Below are 13,217 nucleotides of genomic sequence, written 5' to 3'. Positions count from 1 at the left end.
GGTTGCTCTAGGTTACAACATGGCTAACCAGGTGTTTTGGTATTGTAGGGGACAACATGGTCAACCAGGTGTCAGAGTACCCTGCTGAGCAAACGTTCCAGTACCAGCATAGCCTGCCTCCTCTCCCTGTACCGTCTCTAGAGGGGAGCCTCGCCAAGTACCTGGATGCAGGTGAGGTGACAGCTGCATGTGAGACAGAGAAGCTCCGTTAGCATGGACCCTGGATGAAAATGTGTCTGAAATGTCTGTTACTGAAATGTCTGTGTGTATTTTCCAGTGCGGCCGTTTGTTACAGAGGAGGAGTACCAGGTGACTGCAGCCGTAGTGAAGAGGTTTGGAGAGGGCATCGACAAAGACCTGCACCAAAAACTACTGCAGAGAGCTAGGACACGCAGGAACTGGGTACACACATTTAACACACTCAACACACTGCACAGCTAGAACCTGTGGGAACTGATCACACACCATGCTTGACCCTGAGCAGTTGCAAAAGGGAATCTTTGAGCGTTTTAAACACTGCAGTCATTACGGTGTCTCCCTGCAGTGTTTCATGTTCTATTGTGTGTGTGTGTTTTCCACCTAGTTGGAGTGGTGGTTGAATTCAGCCTATCTGGAAATGCGTTACCCCTCCCAGTTGAATGTGAACTTCTGAGGTCCTGCATCTTACCTAGAGCACTGCTGGCCCCCTACAGAGGGAGTACAGCTACAGAGGACCAGCATAAGCATGTGGCACACTACAGTACTGGGACCTGCTACGCACGTAAGACACACACGTTCTGTACACACACTCCCTGACTGTTGTCGTGACTTTACTTTCATTAATCTGATGAAGGTTCATTTATTTAATCAACCAACTATGTTTAATTGTTACCAGATTTTAAATTGATCATGTAACACTTAACTCATTAGGTATTTAGGGAACCATGGAAGAAGTTGTTTAATGTGTTGCCATCTCCCATATTAAACTCTAGAAGATATAACATATCAATAAGTAATTTATTAATCATTACCTCATATCAGTCTCATTACCTGAACGGTCGCAACCTTCTTGAATCTGAAAAAACTCCAGCTTTACTGATCATTCCGTACCACACAAATTGGTTTAATTATTTATTTACTAGCTAACTAAATAATAACACAGAATGCACATACATGAAACAAAGGTCCCTAGTGGACTGACAAGATAAAACGGCTTGTTACACATAGATGTAGAAGAGGTGGGGAAAAAAGAGAGAAAAGGGACATTTATCGTGGGTAAATTCTAGGACTGTCCTCACAATCATATACCTTGCACACGAACCCGCCGCCCGTTTGGAATAAGAAATAATGAATGTATTTACCCTATCTGGAGCATCAGCATTTGTGGGTTTGATTACAAGCTCAAAATGGCCAGAAACAAATAACTTTCTTCTGAAACTCGTCAGTCTATTTTTGTTCTGAGAAATGAAGGCTATTCCAAACGGGAAATTGCCAAGAAACTGAAGATCCTGTACAATGCTGTGTACTACTCCCTTCACCAGAATAGAAAGAAATGGGAGGCCCCGGTGCACAACTGAGCAAGAGCACATCTACATTAGTGTCTAGTTTGAGAAACAGATGCCTCACAAGTCCTCAACTGGCAGCTTAATTAAATAGTACCCGCAAAACACCAGTCTCAACATCAACAGTGAAGAGGTGACTCCGGGATGCTGTTGACCTTCTAGGCAGAGTTGCAAAGGTAAACCATATCTCAGACTAGCCAATAAAAATAAAAGATTAAGATGGAAAAAAGAACACAGACACTTGACAAAGGAACTCTGCCTAGAAGGCCAGCATCCCGGAGTTGCCTCTTCACTGTTGCCATTGAGACTGGTGTTTTACGGGTACTGTTTAATGAAGCTGTCAGTTAAGTACTTGTCTGTCTCTCAAACTAGACAATAATGTAAATGTGCTCTTGCTCAGTTGTGCACCGGGGCCTCCCACAATTTCTAGCGTTGAAAGATTCCAAGAGCATAGTGGTCTCCATCATTGGGAAATAGAAAACATTTGGAACTACCCAGACTCTGTCTAGAGCTGGCCGTCCAACCAAACTAAGCAACTGGGCAAGAATGACAGGGAGGTGACCAAAAACAGCACTACATAATGACCACTGACAGAACTACAGAGTTCATTGGTTGAGATGGGAGAGCCTGACAGAAGACAAGAGTCTCCACAGCACTTCACCAATCTGGGGTTTATGGGAGTAGCCAGATTGAAGCCACTCCTGATTTTAAGAAAGGCACAACACTAGGCCTGGATTTTGCAAAAAGGTAAGTGAAATACAGAGCATAAATCACACGATTCTGTGGTCTGATGAGGCAAAAATTGAACTTTACTCTTTGGCCTGAATGCAAAGCGCTGTCTGGAGAACTAGACACAGCTAGTTCATCACCAGTCTAACACCATCCCTATCGTGAAGCATTGTGGTGGCAGCATCATGCTATGGGGATGTTTTTCAGCCGCAGGGACCGAGAGACTGGTAAAGACAGATTGAACAATGAATGGAGGCAAATCCTTGATGAGAACCTACTTTAGAGTGCAATCGACCTTAGATTGGGGCGAAGATGTACATTCCAACAGGACAATGACCAAGTATACAGCCAAAGCAAAGCTGGAAAGGCTTCAGAACAATAATGTGAAATTCCTTGAGTGGCCCAGCCAAATCCCAGACTTTAATCCCATTGAAAATCTGTGGAAAAAGACACAGCCTCTCCCCATCTAATTAAACAGTTTGAGATAATCCCCAAATCCAGATGTGCAAAACTCATGTCATATCCAAGACGAAAAAAAATGTAATTGCCACCAAAGTTGCTTCTACAAAGTATTGACTCGGAGGGTGTGAATACTTATGTAAATGGTTTATTAAACATTTTCACTTTGTCATTATGGGGAAGTGTGTAGATGGGTGAATTCAGTCTGCAACAACAAAATGTGGAATAAATCAAGGGGTACAAATATTTTCTTAAGGCACTATAAATCAGATTCAGTTTGCAGTCCAATCGAAGCGCGGCTTAATCCCGCAAACTCACCTTAGTATTTCACGTGCGCCATCGTGCATACATTTATTTTGTCCCACTGCAACAAAAGCGATCACGACACGCAGTTTAAAATATCAAAACAAACTCTGAATTTATGACATTAATTTGGGGACAGGTCGAAAAGCATTTAACATTTATGGCAATTTAGCTTGCACTTATTAGCTAATTTGTCCTATTTAGCTAGCTTGTAGTTGCTAGCTAATTTGTCCTGGGATATAAACATTAGGTTGTTCTTTTACCTGAAATGCACTAGGTCCTCCACTCCGACAATTAATCTACACATAAAAATGGTCAACCAAATCGTTTCTAGTCATCTCTCCTCCTTCCAGGCTTTTTCATCTTTTAACTTACATGGTGATTGGCATCTAAACTTTCATAGTATTACCACAACCGGCAACAGTTCGTCTTTCAATCACCTACGTGGGTATAACCAATGAGAAGATGGCACGTGCGTACCTGCTTCTATAAACCAATGAGGAGATGGGAGAGGCAGGACATGCAGCGCGATCTGCGTCAGAAATAGGAATGACTTTTATTTTAGCCCTTGGCAACGCAGATGCTCGTTGACGACTGCGAGCAGTGTGGGTGCAATAATTCTATAACAGAGATTTCTAAATGTATTTTGCAACGCTCGCACACGCAACGCGAGTGGTGTGGTCAGCCTATCATGGTGTATGTAGCACTGCTCATGACATTTCCCCAGTAATCTGACTGCCAAGGCCCGGAAAAGACACTGTGAATGTGTTAAATGGTGATCTTCTTACACTTCACACGACTTTGCTTATTCATTCTTCCATGGATATCTAACTTCAACTGAGACTTCTCTTATATATATTTTTATCTTTACATTAATGGAATATGATATTTAATAATGATCAAAGTGTTAAGCTGGGGTGCAGTATTTCCGAGGCCCATATGTTGCTAGTACCTGGGTTGAAAAATCTGATACTGGTGCATTCAAAACTAGATTCTGGTGCATTACCTGCCATTAGCGTATATGAAACATCACACAAACTAGGTGTGATTAGTGATAATCATGACAGCATATAGAGTACAGAAACGGCAGTTTAGGACAACGTTAGACATTTAATGTGCAATGTGTTGAACCATAACTGTGTAGGTGTTTCCAAACTTCTGACTGATACTGTACAGTACCACTCAAAACTTGTGACACAACTACTAATTCAAGGGTTTTTCTTTATTTGCACAATTTTCTACATTGTAGAATAGTGTAGACATCAAAACTATGAAATAACACATATGGAATCATGTAGTAACCAAAAGAAGAGTTTAACAAATCTAAATATATTTTAGATTCTTCAATCAGGTTCTGGGAATCCAAAAACGTTCTAAATTCAAGGACAGAACATGAGGATAACAAATTCTAGTGCCAGGAGATGTTTCCTGCTCTTAGTCTTGGGACTCCCGAGTGAAGCAGCGGTCTAAGGCACTGCATCTCAGTGCTAGAGGTGTCACTACAGACCCTGGTTCGATTCCAGGCTGTATCACAACCGGCCATGATTGGGAGTCCCACAGTGTCGTTAGGGTTTGGCTGGGGTAAGCCGTCATTGTAAATAAGAATTTGTTCTTAACTGACTTGCCTAGTTAAATAAAGGTTCCATTTTTTAAAAGTCATATTCACTAAGAACAAATCAGAAGCAAACGGGCCAAAACGGTGAGGCAGTACCTGAACTTGTCCAATAACAAACGCTTGTTTTCATTTTCGGTTATAAAATGTTTTGGTACAGTGTGCACTAATGAATACAGCCTTTGTCTCTCTGTCCCCCCATCTCTCCAAAAACAGTGCCTGCAGAAGTCTCTCCTGTAGGCCTCTGCTAGTGACTCCCTCCACTTCCTCTCCCCCCTCCTCTCCCTGGCCCCCTCCCTTTACTACTCCCCATCTTCTTCTCCGCCTCTGGGTCAAAGTCAGAGTCACTCTCTCGCTGCCTCTCCTCCTCCTCTTCAGGATCATCATTGCACTGGCGTTTCCTCTTCCTCGGTTTCTCCTCCACTCTCTTTGCTCCCTGTCCTCCTGCCCACATCTCCCACTCAGTCATAAAGGTAAGCTCTACCTGCTGCCGAGGCTTCCTCGATTTCACCTCCCCTCCCTCCTGCCCAGTCCTGCCATCTGTTTCCCTCCTCCCCCCCTGTCCCCCAACTTCTGTGCCTCCATCAGGGTCCAGCCCTGAGTCTGGGCTGTGGTAGCGTCTGACGTGGTTCTTGAGGCTGACGTTGTGGTTGAAGCTCTTGTCGCAGCGCTGGCATTGGAAGGGCCTCTCCCCAGTGTGGACGCGCAGGTGGGACTTCAGCTGGCTGAGCTGGGCAAAGGCACGCTGGCACACCTGACACACAGGGAAGGGCAACATGGACCATGTAAATACAATACTTTGGATTTAAATAAAAATGTAAAGTTTCTATTTTATTTACAGTAAATAGCCCTCTTTAAAATAAGTAATTGAAACTGACACTTCAGTTGAATATAATAGAAATCCGGCCCCTCCCTCCAGACCTGGCACTTGAAGGGCTTGTCGTCACTGTGGGACAGTGCGTGCCTCTCCAGGAGGTGACCCTTGTTGAATTCCTTGTAACATGTGTGACAGATGTGTCTCTTGGACTCGTGCTCTCTGAGATGGCGATTCCGTATGAGGATGTTGTCAAAGCTCAGTGGGCACTCTGAGCAGCTGTAGCATCTGTGACCTTTTAATCTTTTGAATCTGTGGGTCTTCTCGTGGGTCAGCTTGTCTGGCCGCGTCCTGAAGGATTGGAGGCAGAACTTACAGGGAAACTTAAGGTCCTGACGGTGTAGCCTCCGGTGCTGCTTGAGGCCCAGTTCACTCGCACAACCCTGCCCACAGTCTGGACAGCGGACCATGAACTTGTGTTCACACTTATGGTGTTTCAGCCTGGTGGTGTACAGGACGCCACATTCAGGACAGAGGACCATGTGGTGTTTTTTAGAGTATTTGAATTTCTGCCGGATGCCCAGTTCTCCAGCGGCACCGCTGAACGACTCCTGGTCCTGCTGGTCTCTCTGGGGTGATGATGAAGGTGATCCATCAGAGTCTTCAGCAGACTCATCCAAACCAGTCCCTCCTGTAGGCTGCTGCAATTGCCTTCCTCTGCATCTCCCTTTCCCCCTTCCCCTTCCCCTTCCCCTGCCTCTCCCTCTCCCTCTCCCTCTACTACTCGTTGGTTTCTCCTCTTCTGGGTCAAATTCAGAGTCACTCTCTCTCAGTCCCTCTTCCTCAGCTTCTGGGTCAAATTCAGAGCCACTCTCTGTCTGTCTATCTTCCTCATCTGTCTCTTCACCCTCCATCTCACACACATCACCCTCCCCCTCACACCCATCTGCAGCGACCTCAGTCTTCTCTCCTCTGTCTATCTGAGAGGTTGGGCTTTCAGAGTCCTCAGGCTCTATAGAGTATATTGTCACCTCAATAGAGGCCCGCTGCTCAGCACCATTCTCCTGTTGTTCACCACTTAGGAACTTTCCCTTTCTCTCCTCTCCTTCCTCATTCTCCTGTGAGGACAGGCCATTGTCCTCCTGGCTTCGTGCACAGTCCATCTCACTGTCCAACACCACCTTAGTCACTTTCTTTCTCTCCTCTGTTCCTTTGTTCCCCTCATTTTTCCCCCTCACCAGGGACATGCCACTTCCTCCTGGTCTTGGTGGCTGGTCTACAGTCACCTCCATCTCCAAAGAGCCAGTCAGATCCAGAGCCTCATCTCTGTCCTCCGATGGCAAGTCCCCATCTCGGTTCTCAGACGGCGAGGCTCCATCTGTGTCCTCAGATGGCAGGGCCACCTGTATGTCAACCTACTTAGCGAAGGAAAACACCAGTATTATTGGAGTGACAGTTCTGTATTAAAAAAAAAAGAAATAACTAGAGATACCACAGAATACAAACAACTGAAGTGAGTTACCTCACAATATCAACTGTTAATCCTTAAATACCCACCTGAATATTCTGTGGCTCGTCCCCATTTCCTTTGAGCATTGTCTGGACAGTAGATGCGTTGCTTGCCCATGTCCTGCGGTGGTTGCAGCTCTGGCAGTGTTGGGTCACAGAGAGGCATGTCCTGTCTCCCTGCGTCTGGATCACACTCTCACGCCTGCACTGCTCACACCGCTGAAACAGCTGCAGCAGGCAGTCGATGTTCACGATTATATCTTCTGGGGAGGGAGGGGGGGCAGCAGGTTGTGGAAGGGGGGCAGCTAACCTGGGTCAAAGAAATTAATAAAAGAGCAGGTGATTTCCTGCCACTATCGGCTCTTGCCAATTCATACTCATTAGCAATTGTATCTTCTAGGAACATGCGTTGACGAAACATTTCAATAAGAGTCCCCTTATTGGTCGGTATGTACTTCCAAAAAAGGTCTAAATAAAAATGCCTCTTTGGCACCTCCAATGTATTAAAGAGCCACTGGTTATTTATCTGCTGCTTATTACAAAAACAAGATTTCAATCTTGGAGGTGTGTTTCCTGACCGATTCTACGTTTGGTTAATGATGTTTGTCCCCCATGAGACACTGTAGACACAGAAGCCTATTATGCTTCCTCAAAAATCCCCAGAATTGAATCTTAGTTAACTCAATATATGTTTTTGTTTAGCATGTTTAAGTTGCGCAATTTTACATCTAACCAAAAAGGTGTTTGGTGCAGTATTTCTCAAGTAAAATAATGTTGGGCACCAAGGACTGAGTTTGGGAAACCCTGTCAGAGCTGCTGGACAGGTCTGAGTGAGTCAGTGAGGACCAGAGGGGTGTGTGTATGTTGAGCACAGTCTCAATGTCAACAGTGAAATGGCGACTCCGAGATGCTGGCCTTCTAGGCAGAGTTCCTTTGTCCAGTGTCTGTGTTCTTTTTCCCATCTTAATCTTTTCTTTTTATTGGCCAGTCTGAGATATGGCTTTTTCTTTGCAACTCTGCCTAGAAGGCCAGCATCCCAGAGTCGGCTCTTCATTGTTGACATTGAGACTGGTGCTTTGTGGGTACTATTTAATGAAGCTGCCAGTTGAGGACTTGTGAGGCGTCCGTTTCTCAAACTAGACACTCTAATGTACTTGTCCTCTTGCTCAGTTGTGCACCGGGGCCTCCCACTCCTCTTTCTATTCTGGTTAGAGCCAGTTTGCGCTGTTCTGTGAAGGGAGTATTACACAAAAAAATATGTAATACATTTGCAAAAATGTCTAAAAACCTGTTTTTGCTTTGTGGGGTAGTGTGCAGATTGAGGGAAAAAACAAATGTAATCCATTTCAGAATAGGTCTGTATGTGGGGAAAGTAAAAGGGTTCTGAATACTTTCCCAATGCAATGTATAATATTATATATTACATGATTTCATTTAATCCTGGAATTGGTCTGAGCTGGTGCTGCTTATTTTATAAAACAATCTACAGCCGTGTCTGTTGCTCTTCCCCCTTGAGGACTTGGGTTGGCTGCTGGTGGGGGCCTTTCCTTTTTGATTGACGTATAGCCTAGCATGTCTGTTGTACAAGCTCAACATCGCCAGGTCATGTCTAGCTAGCTAGCTAAGTTACAGTACATTCAGGTTAAACATTTATAGAAAGTACAAGTCAGATGCGTTAAAATGCAAGGAGCGACAGAATAAGAAAAGTTCAATTTCAACTTTTCGTCATTGTCCATTCCAACCATTGCTAGCTCTAGCCTGACATTGGCTAATGAGGCAGGTGTTGATAGAAGCATGGACTCGCGCCCGTGGCAATGAAAAAAACAAAAAGAAACTGTTTGAATAAGGATGTGTACGTGCACTACTTCGCACACACCATACATTTATTTCTAATGGATGCTCATTGTTCCTTGTGTAGAGCTAAATTATTTTGGGGTGCACTGGAGACCCTGTACTGCTTTCTGACTTCTAGTCTTCCAAGGTTTAAAATACTGAAGAAGGAACAGGAAAATATGCAGCTGAATCTCTCGCTGTTCTCAAGCTGAAGAGCCTACTGGCCACAAGGTGGGCCTCCAGGAAACAGGACACAGAAGTGAATATACAGAGCCTGCATGAAATCCTTGAACTCTGCTCTGAATAAATCATCATAACCATACTACACCAAATACTGCCTGATGACCTGCTCTCAAAGATGAGCACATTTGAGTTTAAATTCATGTTGCTGTTTTGGAACAGTTTATTAAAGAAGACGTACATCCTTCCCATCAGCAGTGCCATCAGCAGTGTCATTGCCATCAGCAGTGCCAAGCAAAGTTTCAGCCGCCTGAAGCTCATCAAGAGATATGTGGGCATACATGAATAAGGCCAGACTATCCAACCTCACTTTGCTTTGTACTGAGTGGGACATAGTGCCTTAAGTGGGACATAGTAATTTAGAAAGTATTCACACCCCTTGAGTTTTCCACATTTTGTTGTGTTACAGCCTGAATTTAAAATTGATTATATTTAGATGGCCTACACACAATACTCCATAAGGTCAAAGTGGAATTATGTTTTCGGTAAATGTTTACAAATTACAATGAATATCCCTTTGAGCATGGTAAAGTTATTAACCGAGGATGGATCAACAACATTGTAGTTATTCCACAATACTAACCTAACAGACAGAGTGAAGGAAGGAAGCCTGTACAGAATAAAAATACCCAAACATGCATCCTGTTTGCAACAAGGCAGTAAAGGAATACTACAACAAATGTGGCAAAGCAATTAACTTTTTGTCTTGAATACAATGTTATGTTTGGGGCAAATACAACAAACATTCCATATGTTCAAGTATAGTGGTGGCTGCATCATGTTATGGGTATGCTTGTAATAGTTAAGGACTGGGGAGTTTTTCATGATAAAAAAAGAATAGTGTGCACAGCAAAATCCTAGAGGAAAACCTGGTTCAGTCTGCTTTCCACCAGAAACTGGGAGATTAATTCACCTTTTAGCAGGACAATAACCTAAAGCAGAAGAAAATCTACACTGGAGTTGCTTACCAAGAAGACAGTGAATGTTCCTGAGTGACCGAATTACAGTTGACTTAAATCTACTTGAACATCTATGGCAAGACCTGAAAATAGTTGTCTAAGCAATGATCAACAATCAATTTGACAGCTTGAAGAAATTTGAAAAGAATAGTGAGCAAATGTTGCACAATTAAAAGGTGTGGAAAGCTCTTAGACTTACCCAGAAAGACACACAGCTGTAATCACTGCCAAAGGTGCTTCTACAAAGTATTGTCTCAGGGGTGTGAATGCTCAGGGGTGTGAATACTTATGCAAATTATATATTTCTGTAATTCATTTGCAAAAAAAATAAAACATGTTTTCACTGATTGTGTGGTATTGTGTGTAGATGGGTGAGGGAATATCTATTTAATCCATTTAGAATTCAGGGTTATTATTATTATATATTTCATTCAGGAAAAATGTGGAATAGGTCAAGGCACTAAAGACACTGACAAAGTGGTTGGCAAGTTTGCCAACATGAAGGAGAGGAGGATGACGTTTGTAAAACGGGACCCTGATTTGTAAATAGTTTGTTCAAGTGTTGGGATTATTATTTAGTTATATTGAACGAATGATAATGGAATTTTTAAAAATGGACTAGATTACGTCAGACTACAACATGGATCTTTTGGCTGAGCAGTGACAACCTGGTGAGTGAAACATCCTATTTTATTGGTCTTTGGTTAAGATGAAAGCAGTTGACATGTTATTACAGGCCCTCTTGCTCATCAACTTTTGACACCTATATGCAGGCCGTGAGCGTGTGTGACACTGTCTGCCTCGTGTTGCTTACGATGTGCCTGTTTTGTAGTTGTGACCTACTTTATCTTTGAATGTAGGCCTATGTCTGCTAAACGAGAGATTCATGCGTTGCGATGAATGGTTTTGATGAGTCGCCGCTTTGGTGCTGCTGACAACCTGCGGAGCTCTCCCGACCACTGCGCTTTGTAGAGCGACGTGTGCTGAAACATTCTATTGCGATTCACCGCCGACAGACAACCTGTGTCTGGCAAAGTGATACACTATCTGTATGTTTTATTGGAAATAGGCTTGCATGGCTCTCTATGTGATGATGTCCAATTTGTGTTTATGATAGCTGATATGGCCTCTCTTTTTTTCCCTTTCCCCGTTGAGAGCGCCCCGCCCCCTCTGTGCTGGGACTTGCTCCAAGCCTGGTTCTGGGACAATAGCAGTAGGCTATGCGCAAATGTGCACAAATGGTACTAGCCTTTCTCTCAGCTTGTGACCATTTGATCTGACCGAACCGTGCCACGAGTATGTCAACAGAATCAAGCCTTTAGACGTTAATTATCCTACATTATACTTGTCAAGCATGACTGGCATTTAGCCTAAAGGGTGAATTCGGAAAGAGTGGAACATCATTTCAACTGGCACAGCTTAATCCTTACCCATTTATGTATTGGTCTGACATGAGAAAATCTAAACTATTGTTTAGATTGCAGAGAAACTACACGATCAAAATCACATCACTTTATTGGTGTGACATCAGAGGGGGGCAGAGCAAGCTTCAAACAGGAAGCTCACCCTGCAAAACACAGCGACATAGCTTTCTTTCTGTTTTGATGTTGAGGTTATAAAATGGTCAAATATTGCACTGTGCCAAATGTTGATTTAAATGTGCATATTATGCAGTACTGCACGTAAATACATAAAGAAGTTGGCAATATTATGTTTCGATCTTGTAATTCAGTCTTGTTATTGTTCCGCTTCACCAACCATAGCAAGCTAAAGGGGGACAGCATCGAGTAGCTAAAGTGGGACAGCATGGAGTAGCTAAAGTGGGACAGCATGGAGTAGCTAAAGTGGGACAGCATGGAGTAGCTAAAGTGGGACAGCATGGAGTAGCTAAAGTGGGACAGCATGGAGTAGCTAAAGTGGGACAGCATGGAGTAGCTAAAGTGGGACAGCATGGAGTAGCTAAAGTGAGACAGCATGGAGTAGCTAAAGTGGGACAGTCTTATAGGCTTTTCCAATGGAGGAAAGATATCAAGTTTACATTAGGGACCTCCTGTACTGGTTTAGGTAGGGCTCTGATTATTGTAGTACTATATCCTGTTAATTTTTTTGTAGTATTGTTAATTGAGTGTATTCAGATAAAGTGGGAAACTTTTTGCATTTTGGAAACTAGGACACCATTATTATAGTCCTAATTGTACCCCAATGGGCTAATAGCCCGACACATTATCTATTTCAGGAATCTACACTTGTTTAATAATCATGTTATTGTCATTGGGGTACAATTAGGACCATAATAATGTTGTCCCAGTGTATCTAAACTGCTGTCCAGGCTATCAAATGCGAGAAAAACATTTTTATTTGACTCAGTGTAGACAAAATGGGTGTGTCATGCATCCTGTTAATATATCAACAAAGAAAATGTGTGTGTGATTTTAGAAACATCTTGAGGATTTCAGAAATGTATCATGGGTTGGGTTTATATGTTGGATAGATGTCGAAAGACGGAAAATGCAAGAAGTGTCCCACTTTCTCCTCACGTACATTTTTTTGTCTAGTTTTCTGGCCTTGTGAGCGGGGTTTTGAGTAGTCATTGTTTTGGACATTTTAGGTAGACCTGGCAACCCTGCCAAACTGGTAGACTGCAGAAAAACAACAGAATTACCTGTCAAGCAAAAACAAAGCCACTTCAGCATCTGTAGGCATAGATTTCCCCTCCTTGAGGTTCCTCCATCTGGTAAAAGCTTCTCCGATATTAATCCGATTTCTGGATTTGTCCTTTAATTTTCTCCACTCAGAATCTCGATCGGGTTTCTTCTTCAGTGGTAAAAAGGGTGTAAAGATTATATTATTATTGGCCATGATTGGGCGCAATATAGCTACTATTTAAAACTAAATCGAATTTATTAGGGACGGGTGTAAGGTTGGCTTTCCTTACAAATCTCTGCATTCCACCATTGTTTCCACCGCGGAAATGACCTAATATTTACGTCTTCCCGGGCCCCCTTTCTTCAGTAGGGTTTAAGGGCGGTTGGCATCCAAACAGCGCATTACCGCCGCCTACTGTGCTGGAGTGTGGGCCAGAAACAGAAAGACGCTAAATCCTACCTGCCAGCCCTGTTTCTCTTGGGACACTGTCTGAATCCAAAATTACCCCCTTCCCTCGCCCCTCCATTTGCGAGTTCACACGCGCCTCCGACATTTACATAAGTGTCCCAAAA

The 13,217-nt window shown here is 43.4% G+C and overlaps 1 protein-coding gene and 1 pseudogene across 1 annotated transcript; one reads left to right on the top strand and one right to left on the bottom strand.

The window, feature by feature from the left end:
* Window positions 1–56: 56 nt before the first annotated feature.
* On the top strand, window positions 57–1,971 carry LOC139405598 (peroxisomal carnitine O-octanoyltransferase-like; annotated as a pseudogene).
* A 1,937-nt stretch (window positions 1,972–3,908) lies between these two features.
* Window positions 3,909–12,977, bottom strand: LOC139405712 (zinc finger and BTB domain-containing protein 17-like). The gene is made up of 4 exons (XM_071148135.1): window positions 12,662–12,977; window positions 7,016–7,277; window positions 5,566–6,873; window positions 3,909–5,398 (listed from the first exon to the last, which is right to left on the bottom strand). Exons 1-4 carry the CDS (start codon window positions 12,856–12,858, stop codon window positions 4,892–4,894), a joined length of 2,274 nt encoding a protein of 757 aa, XP_071004236.1. The 5' UTR covers window positions 12,859–12,977; the 3' UTR covers window positions 3,909–4,891.
* Window positions 12,978–13,217: the final 240 nt, after the last annotated feature.

This window comes from Oncorhynchus clarkii, chromosome 3, assembly GCF_045791955.1.
Source record: "Oncorhynchus clarkii lewisi isolate Uvic-CL-2024 chromosome 3, UVic_Ocla_1.0, whole genome shotgun sequence".
Classification (NCBI taxonomy): domain Eukaryota; kingdom Metazoa; phylum Chordata; class Actinopteri; order Salmoniformes; family Salmonidae; genus Oncorhynchus; species Oncorhynchus clarkii.
Note: the sequence above shows the minus strand (reverse complement) of the source record. Positions and strands in the feature narration are given on the sequence as shown.